Source organism: Ascidiella aspersa, chromosome 4, assembly GCF_963924565.1.
Source record: "Ascidiella aspersa chromosome 4, kaAscAspe10.2, whole genome shotgun sequence".
In the NCBI taxonomy this organism is placed as follows: domain Eukaryota; kingdom Metazoa; phylum Chordata; class Ascidiacea; order Phlebobranchia; family Ascidiidae; genus Ascidiella; species Ascidiella aspersa.
This window is the reverse complement of record NC_139450.1, coordinates 4,337,281-4,356,963: the sequence shown is the minus strand read 5'-3', so window position 1 is coordinate 4,356,963 and position 19,683 is coordinate 4,337,281. Positions and strand designations below refer to the sequence as shown.

The window sequence follows — 19,683 nt, the reverse complement described above, 5'->3', positions numbered from 1 at the left end:
CAGTGTCTACCTTAATATTATGTAGTTTAATACAGTGTTTTAGACCATCTTTGCGCGATGAGCTGTTTTTTTAAACCAACAGAAACATTCTAACTCAATTTATTATTACTGCGGTGCAAATTTTGGTCACTGCATTAAAGAACGCCTTACAATCTGAAATTTAAACTATAGCCTTTAAGTCTTTTCACTAAAAATCAAATATAGGATGAAAACGTTACACAAAGTCACTCCTACAAAGCTGGACAGGCCTTTTTTGAAAACCGGCCATATGGGTGTTGGCCTGGTGCCTAATTGCGTCCTTTTAGGGCCAAAGAGGCCACCTTTTTAACCCACGAATAAAACCAGTATTCTCAGACCCTTCACTTAACGTCGCGACAATTTGTTCACGCTCTCAAGTCCGAATCGGCTACAATCGAAGCCCCTCCCCCTAAACCCCTATTTCTGGGGGGTTCCAGACCCTTTCAAGTGCCCCCGACGCGCCCGAGTGAGCCTGAGGACCCAAATTTTCAGCGATATGTATTTATGTGTCTGTGTGTTGCAGCGAAGCGCGAAAAACCCTTAACCGCCCTTTGCCGAATTCGCCCGATTCAAGGGCAACAATTACTCATTGGGAATCGAGTTAAAAACATGTTTTGTTCGCTCGCTTTCTTGCTAATAGGCTCTGTAGGTTTCTTAATGCGGATAGATTGAAAGCCAATGTTGGTCGATTCTCCTAAATCCCTTTTGTGTTCGCTCAATTAAGTAATTCAAAGCAAATTGTAAGTTATGGCACAGCTGTGTACGCTGTTTTCAGGAAATGTTAATTTCAATGCCTTACAATATCTCCTATAAAAATAAATACACCTGATTTATGTGCATTTGAATGGTAATATCGGATTGGAGGCGATACCCGATATCAAGTGGTAGTATCGGTACTCGTCCGATACTAGGGTGGTATCGGTGCCGATCCGCTACCAATGTTAATATGCGAATTTGATTTATGATTTCGATCCAAGGCAGCGATTTAAAGGTAAATAAAAAAAATGGTAGGTTTAACAACTGGAGGTAACTAAAAAACTAAGTTGTGACCTAACCGCCCTAAAAAAAACAGGTAATTTTAGCCAAACATCCGAAAAAGACTACATTTGAACCATAAAGTTCTATTTTGCTTTATCGCTCATAGTATTGACGTCACTTGATATCGGAACGCGATACTTTCGTCCAAATTATCGGGTATCGTTATCGGAATAAAACGTCAAGTATCGGACATCCCTAGTGCATTTTATAAGCTGGCACAAGCTTTGCATGAAAGCCGCCAAGATTAAAGGGATATTCGGATTAAGTTTCACAGAAGCGTTTAGAGTCGTTTATGGATCTCTTGGCAATTCTCGCCTAGTATCGAGTTTCTAACGCAACGCTCGGGTATTCTTTGGGGGTTTTGTTCCAAGTGGATTACCTATTTATATCTATATGGAGCGTACTTTCCGATCTGAACGCTTGATGCACATTGCGCCACTTCTTTCGTAATGACTCATAGCGCTTTGAAATATAATTTGAATTGGAGCAGCAAAATAAAACCCCAACCAAGAAGAAAAATAAGGTATTTTTCCTACGATCGGCGAAATGTTGATAATCTTGGAGCATACCGGCTTGGAGGTTGTTAGACGTAGAAATGTATTGCAGGACTTAAAAGTTAATAAAACACTACCAGACTGGGCTTTCGTATTCATTCCACGTCTAATTGATTAATTATTTCATTGTTTAACTTGGGATCCATGTATTGTGCTATACTCTCAGATGATACGTTGACATTCTTTTTATATTTTTGCATAATTCTAATACGCTGTTTCCAAATAAAGGTGCTTCAAATATTATTCAACCTATAGGTTGCATTTTAAATTTTTTTGGCAAGGTCGCTATTTTAATTCACAGGCCAAAGCGTTTTCATTTGTTTTTTACCTGTCGCTAAAACCACCTGAACCAATTCGACCGCGCCAGAAATAATAAACTCGTTCGAACCCCAAAGGGATGTTCACAGAAGCCTCCCTAACCTTAAATAAATAAGCCGACACCACTTTCTCTCAGTATCTTGATTTGATCAAAATCGCGATTGGGAGCACAACGAATTAAAAGGTCACATTTGCCGGAAAACGGCGACAAATTTTTGTTTCGTGTTTCAAATCTCGCTTAATGCCATGAATTTCCCCAAATAAATATCCCTGTTAAGGGTTTAGGAGCCAAAGTCGGCTTAATGAAACGTTTTTATATAATCAACTTGAAACAATGGCCTCGAAAATAGGAGCCGTCCGCTTGCTGATTGGCCGCTAAAACTGGCCTCAAACCGTGGCCATTTTACAAACGTTGAACTTGACAGTTACTTGCTTAAATATCTCCTTGTGGTTGGAATCGTTAGTTGTACGAACCCAGGTGGAAATAACTCGCTGTTTGTCCAGGTTTGGGAGATTGCCTCAACGGAATATTCGCCGGAAAACGTTAACAAATCTATTGTTTCGTGTTTCAAATCTCGCTTAAAGTCGTGAATTAACTCACTAAATACCCTGTTAAGCATTTAGGAACCAAACGCGGCTTTATAAAACGGTTTTATATAATCAACTTGAAACCAAAAAATGTTTGAAAGTCTAAAAAAAATTGCCTCGAAAAAAAGAGCCATCCGCTTGCTGATTGGCCGCTATAACTGGCCTCAAATCGTGGCCATTTTTCCAAGTGTCCCATTTCGTTTCCGCCGATTTCTATAAGCCTTGTAACCCAAGCCCACAGTTACAACTTGCTGATCGAATTCCGTACCTTTGTCACGGGCCAACGGTTTTCGTGACGTCATTTTTGGGCTTTTTTTAAACCGGGGACAAAGCGTGTTCGAAAAAAGGCCGACGTTGTTGGCAAACTTTTAGCGGAGAGGTGATAAACTGATGAAAGGCTTGTCTGTCTGCTGTTAGCACTGATATGACGAATACACACGCTTCGCATAGTTTTGCCATTACGTCTTTTTTCTACGTGTACGTTTCAAGTGTTGTAACTAATGACTTAAGTCGGAGTCAATGAAGTGCACTTAAGTCACTGCTTTCAAATGACTCGACCTTGACTTGAAGCTCTTTTGGACAAATGACTTAACATGGATAGTCATTGATTCCGATGACCTTGGTTAAAATGAATTGTTATTTTAACATTTTGTTATAAATGTGATTTGGGAACCGTTTATCACTATTTTTAAAAACTATTAGAGCAATAGTTTGTGGCGTTTTCACTTTAAACGATCAGTGTAAGCCAGCCTTTCTTAACCTGGGGTAAATTTACCCCAGGGGGTAAATTTCCTCTGTTCAGGGGTAAATCCAAGGATAGGCATTCAAGCAGCCGTCGCACTAAATATAACTGATGAAATTTGTTACTTTCGTTTTTTATTAAATGAGCACCACTCTATATGTTTGGAGTAAATTTGATATTCTTCTTTGTTAAAAAGCTAAACACACAAAAAAGGTTAAGAACCCCTGGTTTAAGCCAAGCGGTCAAAACAACTGGAAAGACAAGTTAAAACCGACTCCATGGCGTAAATGAAAGCGTTCGTCAAATCACTAAAACTCGCGCGTTGGAAGGAATTCGCTCGAAGGCGTTGAGCCGCTGAAATATGACGAAAACAAGCCGGGCGAATATTTCACTTCGACCTTCGTTCTTTCTTTCGTTCGTCGTTCGTTTGTGCGGTTTCACATTTTTGCGGCCAAGACAGACCTCCTTGAACGGCGCTTCATACAAGTGATCCTTTAAAACCAGTTTCTGGCGTTGAGAAACGTTTCTAGCCCATTTACAATTGTACAGTTTCAAGTCATGCTTTTATGGAGCTGTCAGTTTGAATAGTTATGTATTCGCCAAAAAAAAAAAAGTTATATTTCAACCTTTATATCTTTTTAGCAAATGACTTGGGTTTGAAATGAAGTGTTTTTAAGAGGCATTTTTTTGTAAATTTGGGTTATTTATCCTAAATTAAAAACGGATGAATTTACCCAATTTAATATCTTTACGTGTAATTTTATGAACATGACTTGACTTGAAATTGACTTCCTCTCAGTTGACTTCCTTTCATTTGACCAGGACCTGACTTGTTATTGACTTGACTAGGACCGGACTTCTTGTTTATTCAAAAAGACTTGACTTGGACTTGAGTTAGTTTACAAATGACTTGACTGGGATTTGACTTGTTATTTGTTTAAAAAGACTTGACTTGGACTTGACTTGTTATGTACTCCAAAAGACTTAGACTTAAGTTATTTTATAAATGACTTGACTGGGACTTGTTTTCAACATTGGAACGCGCGCACATTCTTCTGAAGGCTTGTGCGATGCTCAAGTGTCAGACGAATGGCAGATATTTCTTGGAGTGCTGCGAAAGTTTTAATCCGGCACCGCGAAGCGTGAAACTATTTCCCTCAAGTAGTTTTCCAGTAGGAGTTTCTGGCCCTACTTTAAATAGCGGGATCGCTTTGTTGTTCCTTTGAAGGGATTTTGCCGTTTAATGGGTATTTGGAGACACTATTTTGTTTGGAAGCCATTTTTTGGCAAACAAATAACATCGAGTGACAAATAACGCTGCTCTTATGGAATTCGTTAATGGCTTTGCTGCTTAATGGTTGTTTGGAGACACTAATTGTACGTTTCGAATAAATCCTATAATAATGGCTCGAGGTTGTAGACGTAGAATGAATATCGAAGCCCATACAGAAGGGGTCGCATTTTGTGAACATTTCGTTAAATCATAAGATAAAGGTTTGAGGTTGAAGATAGGCGATAAACGATTCCTAACTTATCTTATTAAGGCAGTTGATTTTCAAAATATTATTCGTAACCTTCAAAATCTCTTCCCCACTTCTGTACGGATACTTGCATTGCATACACTGCTCCATCCCGACTTACACGTGCAAAATCGCGCCACCTGTACACACACACACACACGCACATACACGCACGCACGCACGCACACACAACACCACAGGTTAGCCGCCCGCTGATAAGCCGTTCCGCATTCCTTTATTCATCAAACAACATCTGGCGCTGCCTTGAACAGCATAAGCAGAAGCATCAGCTGCGGCCTTACAAGACAAACTTCAAAGCGACCAAGCGAATTAAGCCGACACGCTGGATGCGATTAAGGCGGGATTGTAACACGAATTGGCCGGAAAACGGGGCTTGATCTTCCGCCGAATTTCGAAGCCGATCCTGGGCTAAACATTGCCACATAACACGCGCGATTTTGCCGTTTTTGGACAGCAATTGCTGCGGCCGTTTTAGACAATGCTATTGGACTTATGACTGCCAAAAATAAGAGCGTTTTAGTCACGTTTTTTGATGCTGTTTTACTCTTTTGTTACCTAGTTTGTTTACTGCAAGGCTTTAAAGGCTGTTATACACACAACAACAGCTGTTTTTGGCCTGTAAGACTTTATTTAGACAATGTTGTTGGGTCTTTGGCTAGTTATGGACGCTGCCGAGCTTACACTAAACGCAACACTTTTAAGGTTTTAAACCACGCTATTGGGTTTTCGGGTTTTTACTCCGCAGTTTTAAAAGAGTGAAACAGTTTGATGTCTAATAGCATAAAACTGATACGAAAAATGACATGGTTGAAAACTGTTGAACATTATATAGCAAATATTACAACTTGAATTTTGAGGAAATTTGGTTAATAAACGCTCAAATATACAAATAAAAAAAACTCTGGTTTAGTCTGCATAATCGCTGCTGTTTTTCTGAACACGCCTTTTTTGATATAACATACGACAGGCGAGGCATATTTATGTTGATAAATATTTTGTTCTGTATAATGCCTATAATACCCTAAAAGGAATTTGTCAGCACCCAACTAGGAGTCATTTTAGCCAAATCCTTTTGATAAAACCCTGCTTAAAATACGTGCTTAATTTGAAAGGAAGGTTAGACCGCGCGCGCTCATGTAAAACGTACAGGGTATATTGCTGTATGTTCACCGTTGTTTATTAAAATACTTATGGTCAATTTGCGGCAAATGGATGAGCCGTATAACCGCAAAAATGATTAAAGTACTTGGTAAAAGGATAATAGTTAGATAATCATAACTACATCGCTATTTCGTAAAATCTAACAGTAGAAAATTGGTACAAAGTTGCTGTGTCTTCACTGTTATTCACTGCCATAATTTTCTGGACATGCGATTAACTTACAGCAAAGGGTTAGTCCACAAAACTCCTTGAACCAGCGGAAATAATTGGCGAACGTGTGAAAATGTAGACTATGATCGTTACTGGGCGAAGTTGTTAATCACCAGCACAGCAACCGCCAATCAAGCATAAGCCCGAACGTATTTTAACAGTGTTTTTAATGTGTTAAGTTTATGACGTCGATACCTTGACATAACATTGTTTTAAAGTGATCAAGTTTTCTAGACAAATGGCTGCTTTAAAATAAGTTGTTATAGGTTTTTCGGGGGTAAAATTTGGCTAGGTACATTAATTTTACGCATAAAACAGTTGGTTTGTTATTTGTTGTGCTCTTAGTTGTTTTGGTATTAAGCAAAATGCATTTCAAAGTGGCATGACTTGGACTTAGGTTAAACTTGAAATTAAACGATTTTAAAGTTTCTTAAACTTTTTTGGGTATCTTTTAAACGACTTTAATTTGCCTTTAGTTATTTCAAATCGCTTAATCTAGACTTTGGTCGTTTTGTAAATGACCTGGACTTGAATATTTCAACATGATTTTGATCACGAATTGCAAAGCCATAAGGGCGAGTAGATCGACATCATCTTGATTAAGTCGTTTCGATAGAACAATCTCGTTTAGAAACGTCCTAATCAAGATGATGTCGATCTGCTCGACTTTTCTGGCTTTGCAATTTATTATCAACCTACATTACAGTTCTGTGCATATTGCACTCACCATGATTTGTTTAAAACACTACATAAATGCGCTTTTTTAACAGTATGCGGTCTTGGAAAGTACAAGGACCGCCACGGTAACGAGGAATGTGTTCCCTGCCCCCCTCGAAGCACTGGGGCTTCCCTAACCCCCAGTTCCATGCACCCCACCGCCGATGCCCCCTCACAGTTCTGTGTGTGCGACGCTGGCTTCTACAGAATGCCAGGGGAGGATATACACTCTCCATGTACAAGTAAGTCGTTAGAGTTGCATTCTATCGTTTTTAATGTTTTTATTTTTGTTTTAAGAGACAAATTGTTTTTCGCCAAATTAACAAACTTAAAATTTAAATCAGGAGTTTCTTAAACTAGGATCCATAGAACCTTTTGGGGTACGTGAACTAGTTTTAGGGTGTCCATTTAGCCTTAATTTAAATATTAGTGTATATTTGAAATGTAATCATTTTTTCAAAAAAAGTGTTGAATTAAAAATGTTTTTCTGCTGAATGCATATTTAGACTTCATTGCGCTTTCACATTTTTTGACCGAAAACATCATATTTTTGAAGTCTATTTGTATTGTGACGTTAATTTATTACGTCATCTCTAAAATTCCCTGCCAACACCGGTTCACGCGACGCAAAAAAACAAATCGGAGATCTGCTTTAAAAAAAGTTTAACACCCAGCTGCTTCAACCTGAAGCCAGTTAGTTTACAAATACAGTTCACAGTGTTGTAATGATTTATTTTGAAAAGACTTAACTCCCGGTTAAGTCATTTGTAAAATATCTAAAATCTACTGCGGGTCTTTAAAATATAACAATGAAAGTCACAGTTCAAGTCATCTTTTGTTCAATCAACTCACAGCAAGTCATTGTTAGAGCAAGTCGAATGTTAAGGCAATTGTATAAAAATACGTGAAACTATTAAAATTGGTAAACACATCTGTGAACGAACAATATCTCGACTACAAACTTACAAGAACGCAACATATAGCAAGCAAACTGTTGTACTTGCAAAAGTTAAGATAAATAACCCACTTTTATAAAAAAAACTGTTAAGTGAAAACAGTTCTAATTGTAACCAAAGTAATTTGACTTAATGACTGAAGTCCAAGTCAGGTCATTTGTCCAAATAACTTAAGTCAAGACGATTCATTTCACCGAAAAGACATACGTAAAGTAAAAAAAACACATAGTGAAAAATTAAAAAAAACAAAAAAAAACACAACAATGACTTAAGTCGAGTCATTACAACACTGACAGTTTGTCTCTCAACTCAATGCGCATAGATTCTAAATACAAACTCACGGTGTAATTTCACCGCAAAGTGCGTTTGTCATACGAAGAGAACCTAATCTGGTCTACAAGGTGTACGGCCCTTGTAGAACATTACCACACGACTATATGGCAAACAGCGGCCTTGTGTGAAACTTCATTTTGCGACAGATTACAATCAAAGGGTATCCGGATTGAATGGAATCCGATTAGAGTATTGGAATAGGTTGTATATTGTGTTTGCTACAAACAATGTCATCCAAGTAGGTACACAACTTTTTTCGCGACAGGTTGTAATTATCAGACGCCACTGAATATATACGGAGATTTGTTGTTTCTAAGTTTTTTTTTTCGTAACGCTTAGTAGGGTAGTAAGCCACCGGGGCGTTGTTTCGTATACTTGATTTATTCTGAAGTTTTTTTGTTTAACCAGTAACATTTTCCTAAAAAAAAGTCACCAAAAGGCAAACCAAATATGACAGCGCTACTTTTTGCCAATAAACTTAGGTTTAATAGGTGTAAAAATATCTAATATACCGAAAAATACGGACAGTTATTTATTACGTCAAACCAAATTTTAAGCTCACTAATTCCTTAAGGCGCCAGGAATTCAGACAAAGGGTCTGTCTTCATAAGTTGTGTGTGTACACAAACATAGACATATATACTCATCGAGAGAGAAGCGCTGTAACTGTACACAGAGTCAAAGTAGAACTTGCCCGAAACGATTTTATCTCCCGATTGTCTGTTAGTTTTGCTAAACCACATTCTGAGTCCACATTTTCGACGGGAGTCGTCCCTTGTGTAAGGCCGTCAGTTAATTCAGATGATGGATTGAAGGTTTATCGCGAAACCGCCACACTTAAATGCACTGGCTTGCTCTTGTATGTTTAATAGGGTTTCTAAAGCTGGTTAACGGTTTACCCCAGAGTATATAGCTAACAGTTTTGCAGGGGTGTACAAATAGAAGGGGTTAAAGTGGGGTTAACAATTTTTTTATATACCGCAAATAGTAAAAATTGTAAGTGTATATTCTTGTTGTATATTCAGATGTGATTTATTTCTAAATCGCAAAACAATTTAAAAAAATTAAAGTTCATCTTGTTTAATACCTGGATCGAAACGATACCCGATACCAAGTGGTAGTATCGGTACTTGTCCGATATGTCGATCCGATACCAAATTATTACCTGAATTTCTGCCATGATTTGCGATATAACGCTGTGATTTTCACCTCGAAAGGTTATTTCACCAAAAAATAGTAGGTTAACAGCATAAAGGTACCTAAACTTCTTAACGCTAAAGCATATCAGGGCCTAATAACCTGGGCGTATTATGTTGGAACCTTTTAATTTGATTTATTTTAAATGTTTGGGCATAGCAATGCCGTCATTTGTATGGAATCGGATCGCGATCATTTTAATCCAATAATAGGGCATCGTTGCCGTAAAAAAACTGCAAGTATCTGATATATTTTGCAGAGTGTACAGCGTATACTATTTAAAAACTGCAGGAAAAGAAATAAACTTGACCAAATCCTGAAAATTTTTGGCCCGCCTGAATTTTTAGTGCGGCCCGCTAGTCATTTTCACTCCCAAGTAGTATTTTAAACGTTCAATATTAGCCTAATTAAAATGTACCAGTCAGCTTTTAGGGGCGCACTAATAGTACAATATGGGTAAAAATATATATATATATACCTCTAAATGCCAATACTTAATCTTGAAACTTGATAGGTTCTGTGGCCCATTAAATTATTTCAAGTGTCAATGCGGCCCACTATAATAAAATGTTGGACATCCCTGGTTTAAAGTTTTGTGCCTTGTGTTTTCTCAGAGCCACCATCCAAACCAACTTCACTTCGCTTCCACGTCAATCAAACCTCTGTCGCCATCCAGTGGGCGGCTCCCTTGGATGTTGGGATGAGGAGCGACCTCTTCTACAGGTGAGAGGTTTAATTCTATATATTTGATCACGGTGGAACAGTGTAGTGTCGAAATTGATGAGACACTTGGGCTGTTGAATGGGTAGTATGCGTTACAGAAGTAGGTATCATTTTGAACGTTTCGTATAACTCTTTATTCATTTTCAACAGATGGTACTTCTGTATGGGCTTTGATATTCTTATTATGTATAAATTACGTTTTACAAGTTGTTAATCTAGTTTTAAGATATATTCGCGAACCACCCTTGATTGTTTTAGCGGGCCGTGGGTTGGACAACATGTCCTAAAGTAAATTATGTGTACCATTTATTTGCTCTACATATGCTTTCCATTTAATTCCACTTTTATTTAGTCTAGCGAGCGCAGACTATGCGCGTCGAATTAATTATTAAAACATGAATGTCTGATTGAATATTCCCATTGTAAAACAAGCCGCAAATGGACCGCATTACTACTTCGCCATTATCTGATTTGCTTTAGAAACTTAAATCTGGGATTTAAATTATTCAAATACTTCATGTTCGTCATTTTCGTAAAGCTTATTTAATCTAAGTACTGTTTTTGTTTTGCATTTTTGTTTATTTGTGCAAAAACAATTTCTACTTTAGCTGATCGAATTACACGACAGTTTTAGCTTAATCATAAAATAATTTCGAAAAGGGGAAAAAGAAGCTGATGTTCCCAAGAAAACTGATGTTTTATTTTTTTTTACTTTTTTTATTAAACATTTTAAGATGATTTATAACTTACAGAAAATGTTTTCTTTAGAAAATAATCTTTTTTAAACAATACTAAAAAATAATTTTGCCTTAGCGTTAATAGTTAAAACGAACACAATCAATATTACAAGACCTGTTCGAGGCGTAACTAAAGTAGACGACAAAAGTGTTTAGACAAGAGTGTAGCAATCCGAAGTGAAACCAAATGACGTCATTACTACGATCAAACAAGCAAAATAATTGGCGGCATTTTTTTGGGTTATTTGGCCGACATCTGCTTTAGCGTTAAGAAGTTCAGCTACCTCCAATAGTTAACCTACTATTGTTTGATAATATTACCTTTTAATGTAAAAATGTCTGCGTTGGATTGCAGTTTATGAATGAAAAGACTAATTAATTTGCTATCGGATCGGCACCGATACCAACCTATAGTATCGGACGTGTACCGATACCACCCTATAGTATCGGACGAGTACCGATACCACCCTATAGTATCGGACGAGTACCGATACCACCCTATAGTATCGGACGAGTACCGATACCACCCTATAGTATCGGACGAGTACCGATACCACCCTATAGTATCGGACGAGTACCGATACCACAACTTCAGATCGGGTATCGGCTGACATACGATATTATCGGACAAACCTTCATAAAAATACAACAAACGTGCTTGCGCTAGCTTAATAATGAAGATACCGTAAACAGTGACAGCAATGTATTGCAATAAAAATAAACACCCTTTTAAATAAGTAAAAACTAAAACACACAATGACTGCAGCAACGACGTTGTTATTACATTTATCCAATAAGCCAGCAAGGAAATAACAGCAATCTGCAAAAACGTCGATTAGCGCTGCGCCTTGGGATTTACGCCCTCCGTCAAACGTTATATCGACGTTTTAGCTGCGTTGAGTGACTTAAGCGCTACAGTTTATGGAACGAAGTGGTCGGGATTAGGCGTAATGTAACGTGTGTTGTGCGTGTGTAGAACATATGCGCTTAAGTCTTGTAACGATCGCTTTCTGTTCGCGCTATATGCTCGAACTAAAGTATGGTTAGTATGCCGAATTAGTTGGAAATGGCTTTTTATCTTTTTAGAACATTATATGACGCTTTGAATAATAAAACCCTCGTTTGAATTATGTTGATTTTGCAAATTCAACTCGTTTTTTTATCCAAAGTTGGCTATATTATCTGTTCGACGTTATTTAAAAGTGTACCTTTCCACTTTGTCTGTTCTTCTAAAAGGGACGTAAAACAAAAAAAATGTTTTTTTGCCTAATTTCTGTTGGAATTTCCCGTCACGAATCTTGAATTGAAATCCAGATTGCGAATTAGTCTATCTCCAAATCTCCGGTCTTTGTTGCTCGATTGAATAAAATATATTGTGTTAGGGTCTGGAGTCGTATAGATATAGACTCACGTAAAACAAATAGAAGAACTGTAAACCATGGCGAACACCAAACAGTGGTAAATCTGCGCAAGATATATAATACAGAATCCTAAACAATCCAAAAAATATATTTTGACACAATTGAGCATGAGAAACGGCCCCGGGGTGAAAACTGCAAACCACTGCCAAGATTTAGGTTTTAAGCTAAATTCGCTTTAAAGTACATAAAATGCCCATCTTCAAAAAAATAGGAGGGTTAATGGGTGAACTAGAATCGTAAAGATTTTAAAATATATTTTTGGACCCCTAAGAATTAAAAACGGCACCCCCGGTGAACCACTACTTCAGATTTAGAATTTACCTTAAATTTTCTCCCCAAAGTCAATCAAATGTCCCCACAAAAATGGAGTTGTTAGTTGATAAAACAGAGTCTTAAAGAATTTAGAAAATATAGCACTTTTCACCCTTGAGAATTACAAAAGGCACCTCGGTTGGGAAACACTTTAAGATTTACCGTAAATTCACTCCAAAATACATAAAAAAATGACCCCGCAAAAAAAGGTGAGGTTAAGATTTACCGTAAATTCACTCCAAAATACATAAAAAAATGACCCCGCAAAAAAAGGTGAGGTTAAGATTTACCGTAAATTCACTCCAAAATACATAAAAAAATGACCCCGCAAAAAAAGGTGAGGTTAAGATTTACCGTAAATTCACTCCAAAATACATAAAAAAATGACCCCGCAAAAAAAGGTGAGGTTAAGATTTACCGTAAATTCACTCCAAAGTACATAAAAAAATGACCCCGCAAAAAAAGGTGAGGTTAAGATTTACCGTAAATTCACTCCAAAATACATAAAAAAATGACCCCGCAAAAAAAGGTGAGGTTAAGATTTACCGTAAATTCACTCCAAAATACATAAAAAAATGACCCCGCAAAAAAAAGGTTAGATTAAGATTTACCGTAAATTCACTCCAAAATACATAAAAAAATGACCCCGCAAAAAAAGGTGAGGTTAAGATTTACCGTAAATTCACTCCAAAGTGCATGAAAAAATGACCCCGCAAAAAAAAGGTGAGATTAAGATTTACCGTAAATTCACTCCAAAGTACATAAAAAAATGACCCCGCAAAAAAAAGGTGAGATTAAGATTTACCGTAAATTCACTCCAAAATACATAAAAAAATGACCCCGCAAAAAAAAAGGTGAGGTTAAGATTTACCGTAAATTCACACCAAAGTACATAAAAAAATGACCCCGCAAAAAAAAGGTGAGATTAAGATTTACCGTAAATTCACTCCAAAGTACATAAAAAAATGACCCCGCAAAAAAAAGGTGTTAATGGATAAATTTCTTAAAGGTTTTAAAACTATCAGGACCCTTTAGTATTAGAAGCGGCATCCAAGGTGAACCACTGGCTTAGGATTAATCCCTGATCCCCCCAAACTACATTAAATGTCCCCTCAATAAATCGTCCAATTAGCGTCAGCCGTGGTTAATATGGATCAGTTGGTCACAACACACGCCAGATGTTGGACGTTCGTTGTAGACGCTTCCTTGCAATGCTTAGGGGCGCTGGGCACGAGTTTTACAAGCTTAATCCGATCTAGGAACAAGATTTTTCCATCCCGAGTTATACCACACGTGATTTTTTTACCTAATTTTCTCTGGAATTTTTTGTGAAGTTAATGCAATTGAGCGACAGCTGTTGGCATCAAAACTAGGGATGTACGATTTTTTGTGTTTTATTCCGATATCAATACCCGATAATTTGTGTTTTTTTCCGATACTTATGCGCCAACTTTTTTTATTCCGATGTGCGGTACACGATATTAAAAGGCTACAGCCGTTTGTCCGATACCGAATGACGTCAATTTGTGTGCTCAAATATGTACAATTGTTTGGATTTGGAAACGTACATGTTTACAAAATATTAAGCCCATTTTTAAACTAGAAAACTTACCTACTGTTATCTTTTTTGAAAAAAATACCATTAAAGATATTAAACGCTGCGTTGGATCGTCACCCGTGGCTAAAATACCTTTTTTAATTTATTATCGGACCATTACCGATACGACAACATCGGTTATCGGATATAATATGACATTTGGAACCGCAATCCCCAAATCTTACCGCACGCGATTTTTACTAATTTTAGGGGATTTTTTTACGTCAGCGTCTAATTTACATCATCTCTATTTTGTTAAATTGCACGACAAACTTTTCTCACATGCACGTAAAGGAGCTGGGATTTCCAGATTTTCTCGTTAAATTGCACATGTTTTAGCTTTTATCGTGTAAACCTGTGTAGCGATAACCTTATGCAAGTGCAATTTAGGACGGTTTGCCTTTGATCGTAACTTACACCCCCGCACGCGTAACACCGCCGACATTTGCTTTGATTGTTTTAGCAAGACCACTAGGTTTATTTGCTGCTGACGCCGACTTCTAAAGGTGGATTAGATTTTATTTTTGGCAGTTTCCATGCTACAAAAGTCAATAAATAGTCAAAATGTCAGTTAAACAGGTTTTACCTTTCACGTTTGAAGTATACGACTGGGCGCGAGAATTAAATTACTTACACTTTATTTACTGTCCAAAATGTAACAACATCCTTGATCTTTTTAGCTAAATTAATTTGCTTGCTTTTATAAATCTAGATTTTAGAAAAAAAAATAGTTATGTAGGTCTAAAGTCTAAACACTTGTAGTGAAGACTAGGTTTTGTTTTTTACACTTAAAATTATCTTTTTAGTCTTTTCGGTGTTAAATGTAGCTCCCAAACGGACTGTGTCACTTGAATGCAAATTATTTCGGTTTATTTATTGATTGCACGTCAAAAAATGAAAAAATAGGTAATTAAATAATATTAGATTCTTAACCAGCGATTTTTAGGATAAATAACAAACAAATAAATAAAATAACAACATTTTCTCTTGTCCCCCTCCAGCGTCGCCTGTCAAGACTGCAGCTCCCCCAACTCTACCAACTATGACGTCACAAGCTCCACCGCCGCTCCACCCCCGACCGGTTGCACCCCCTGTGTGCCGGAAGTGACGTATAGCGTCGAAAACCCCCTAAATTTTGACGTTTCTAGCATCGTGATCACCCAACTTACCCCTTTCACCCATTACAGGATTGAGGTAAGGGGGTTTCCTTGAATTTAGGTCGACTTTTTTTTATATATTATTTATTTTTTTATTAATTTTTTTTTTGTTGTTTTTTTGAAGATGTTTTTTTGTTATTATTACAAGTTTTTTATTTTTTGTTGAAGATGTTTTTTTTGTTGTTTTTTGGTGAGAATTTTTATTTTGTTGTTGTTCTCAATGCCTTGTGAAAGAAATTCGCACTTGTTGATTTAATTTTTAAACCTTGATTAAAAAAAACAATACAAATCAACTATTTATGTAAAAATACTAAGGAACGTAAATGAAAAAAAACACACTTGCCAATTTTAGTTTTAAAATACAACCCTTTTTATGTGCGTTTCAAAGTTTGAAAACTTTTTGTTTCATAAAAACATTTAGAAAAAAATATTTCATGAAAAAAGCAACATTTCGAGGAACAGTTAAACGCATACAAGGTTACAAAGGCCTTTATTAGCAATTAAAAGATTTAAAAATTAAATCGATATACATAAAGGAAACGATACGCGCAAACGGAAATGTGTTGATTTTTTTATAGTGCCTTTACCCTGCAAATTTGCCGCTCTATATTACTCATAGTGCACCTCCATGTGTCCCAGACGTTTTGTCGCCACAAAATCGATCAAAAATATGGCGCACAATTGTCTGAACCGCGAATCGATGTCGATATGACGCGCCAAAAATGCGCCATAGTCTCTATCGATTCCCGCCCTTTTTTCAGGCGTCCGTCAAAGCGCTTTGGCCCGTCAAAAAATATCCGAAACCGTTTGAAAATTGCCAGCAAAGCGTCGACACAAATATGCAGCAATTTTTTGTTTTTTTATCTACCGGTAATGGTAATTTACAAATTCCGACACTTGTTTTGTAGTCTGATACTGACAATCGATATTTTGTGCTAAAACTATCGCGGTCTGATTCGGTATCAAATGGCGTAACTCGTATATTCAAGCAATCAGAATAGATAAAGTTCAAACATTCAAAGGTATTTATTTGTTTATTGGGCGTAATTTGACTTACCGTTGAGAAGTTTGTTTACCTTCAGTTACTATATATTTTTTTTAATAAATGTACCTTTCAAAGTAGAAATAACTAAAAGCATTTGATGTGTTTGTTATTGTTTGTAACGTTCTATTAAAAGAATAGCATTATCGACGTCATAATGTTTCCAAATTGCTGTAAAACAGTTAAAACAGTGCTTTCACGCTTTAAGCAACTTTATCGTCTAATTAATTTTTACTGGAGTTTTTAAAGTTGTGAGTTCGAATCCCATTCACGGCCCAATGCAGCAATTTAAAAACATACTTTTACTTTGCTAAGATTTTGGCAATAAAATCCTATATCAATTTTGGTATCGGACAAGCACCGATACCACCCTAGTATCGGACAAGCACCGATACCACCCTAGTATCGGACAAGTACCGATACTACCACTTGGCATCGCATATTGCCTCTGATCCGGTAACATCGGACATTCCTATTATTAACCATATAAACGAGAATTCAGATCTCTTACAACGTACATTCAACCTCAGAGAAAGCTTAGACAGCAAACGTTTGTCAGTTATGCGACGTTTTATTGGCAACTCAACTTTGGGCCGTCAGTTATCGATCTTAGATTCAGTTTCCCGCAAGCGATCTTCTAAACGTATGGGCTTTTAGAAAATGTCGCACCGAGGTGCGATACACTTGGCCATGGCCGAACCATCATAAGGGTTCAAAAAGAACAAAATAGGCAATAAAGATATAAAAGAACTTTATCTAAAACACCGAATACTACATTGTTACGACAAAAACTTTATTATGGGTTCGATTTTTTGACCAGCTAAAGTGGCTTCTCGTAAGCCTAAGGCTACTTTTTCCCCCTAGTTTGTTTCAATAAACGCTTTTTACATTATTTTTTGCGCGACAAAAGAGACTTGGTTTGGTAAACCTAATTTTCAACCAACCTTTTTAACGCTTTGTCAGTATTCTTAGTCCAATTGAAGCATTTAAATACTTTTAATCCTGCTTTTATGCTTAACCCGTTGGCCACTTGGCCCTAAAAAAGCACCGAGCCAAACCGTTTTTCGCCTATTTTTGCAAAAACAAAAAGGAGGGCAGAAATAAACACTTGATTTTATATATTTTTGAATGTACCATACCTAAAGTGGTTAAAAATGCGAAACATTCTGATATCGACTGACAAAAGGGTTAAATTTGGTCTATAAAAGATTGATGAAAAAAGCAATTAATCCCAAAAGAACGATAACAATGGATAGAAAAAAATTCAACACAACATCAAGAATAGTTACCAAATTAGTGACCTGTTCTCAAAACAGTCAAAAAAGTCTATTTTCGTCGCTTCGCTAGCCTCACTTTTCTAACGGGGCGTCTTCATTATTTATGCGCGTGAGATTCTCATGGGGTTATCGCAGGTAACGAACTCTAACCACAGCGCGTTCAAAGTAAACATTCGATTAAGGTCAATTAGACTTTAGCGTACGCCATTCATCTTGTGAAGATTTTCCCTCTTGTACCTTTTTTCTTGGGGAACCATGCTTGGGAGTTCTTGCTATATTTCAACCGTATAATTAACCGTGGTAATCCTGCAATCAGTTTTCTAGTAAAACATTTTACAGCCATTTTATACTATCCTTTGTTGTTACGGAAACGGCCCAAAATAAGATTTATAATTTCACCTCTTTAAGGTATACCCTTGTATAATTGTAATGGGATACCGTTGTTTAAAGACCTTATTTCTACCTAGTATAGTTATGAAAATTCACCACAAAATAGAATTTGTATTCCAATCAGTTTCCACCCTTTACTTGTGTGGTACTAGTACAATTTTTTTGTAATATCGTCCATTGTAGACTGTATTGAGTATATTTATTACCCCCCCCACCCAAAAAAAAATAGGAATGTAGTTAGTATTTGAGTAAGTATAAAATTTACAGGTTTAAATTAAATTTAGGTTGTACAAAAATCGTTGATTTTCCGACTAATTTTTGACAGGCCTTAGGGTTATTTAGTGTTCTTGTAAATCAAAAAATATTGCGTTTTTCATTGCCTTGTTTCCATTTTTTTTAATTTTGAACGTCGACAAAAATCATCGATCGGTTGAATTTATACGCTTCCACAGTTTTGCCAGAATTGACGGCCTTAAACAAAAGCTGATCAGTCTTTTAGCAATCCTGTCAAATCATTAAATGCCAATCCGTTTACTTGTGAATTAAATAGGGTCCGACTCCGCCGAATTTTCCTAATAGGCTTTCACACCCCAGAGGCAAAACATTAAATTACGCGAGAAAGTGAAATCCCTGATTCTGCTGTTTTGGCCGGCAGCAGGTCACGTGGGTTCGTTTCCGTATTATGACGACACACACGGGCGAAAAACAAAGCCGGTTTGAAATCTTGACGACTGCCTTTAACTAAATGTGTAAAATCATACATACAGAAACAGGTTTTAAAGCATTTTTTACCTAAAAGATGGAAAATGACTTAGAAACATTGTTTTTCAAGGGCTCTTGGAAGTGACATGAGGTCAGTTTAAATATTACTTAGAAAAACTCCCGTTTTTTCCAGACTTTGCAAGTTTTTGCATCGCAAGTGTAAAGTGTTTTTTTTAAATGCTTCTTTTCGTATAAATTGGTCAAGAAGTAAAAATGCCAATAGAAATTCGTTTTTTCTTTTTTCGAAGAAAAGGGCCCCATAAAACCTTTTAAACACAGCCCAGTCAGGCCGTGTGTAAATTACTGACCAGCGGTCAAATTAGCGTCACTGGACAAGGGTCCATTTGCGTGTCCAGACTTTTAGTTTGGCTTCCTACTGAATAAGCCCCATGCATAATTGATGCGCTGTGTCCGATCGCGCTAACCTAATGTTACCGCTTATGTTAAAATCGGCCCGTTTACAAGGCTACTTAAAAGCCAGGCCGGAACTCTTTATGGGCCAGGCTTACTTCAGCTAGGCTTATTAAAGGCTGTGAGTTTGCAATGTTATGCGGATTGAAAATAGTATCGGTATTTTTCCGATACTATTGGCTGGTTCAATGCCCATCCGATTCCAAATATTGTGTGCAATTCAGAAATGTTTTGCAATTCAACGTAACGTTTTACCTTAAAGTATTTTTTTTGAAATCGTATATAAATAATCTTCCTAATTCTGAGACCCTACAACCCATTACTATTGCCCTTTTTTTGATCGATTTTCTTATTTCGAATAGGACCGCGGTACTTTTTGCCAAAAATGTCTAAAGAAAACAATCATGTGTTTAACACGAAAAAAAGAAAAAATCAGTACGCTAGTCAAAATTTTCCAAAAATAGACCCTGATCTCAAAATT

The 19,683-nt window shown here is 36.8% G+C and overlaps 1 protein-coding gene across 1 annotated transcript in view; it reads left to right on the top strand.

Annotated features, from left to right (window-relative positions):
• The window catches only part of LOC146146738 (ephrin type-B receptor 3-like), a 44,674-nt gene that overhangs the window by 13,926 nt on the left and 11,065 nt on the right, over positions 1-19,683 (top strand). The window contains exons 7-9 of the mRNA XM_083387019.1: positions 6,941-7,129; positions 9,988-10,096; positions 15,165-15,357. Of these exons, the coding sequence (XP_083243145.1) occupies positions 6,941-7,129; positions 9,988-10,096; positions 15,165-15,357 (491 nt within the window). The remainder of the gene's footprint in view (positions 1-6,940; positions 7,130-9,987; positions 10,097-15,164; positions 15,358-19,683) is intronic.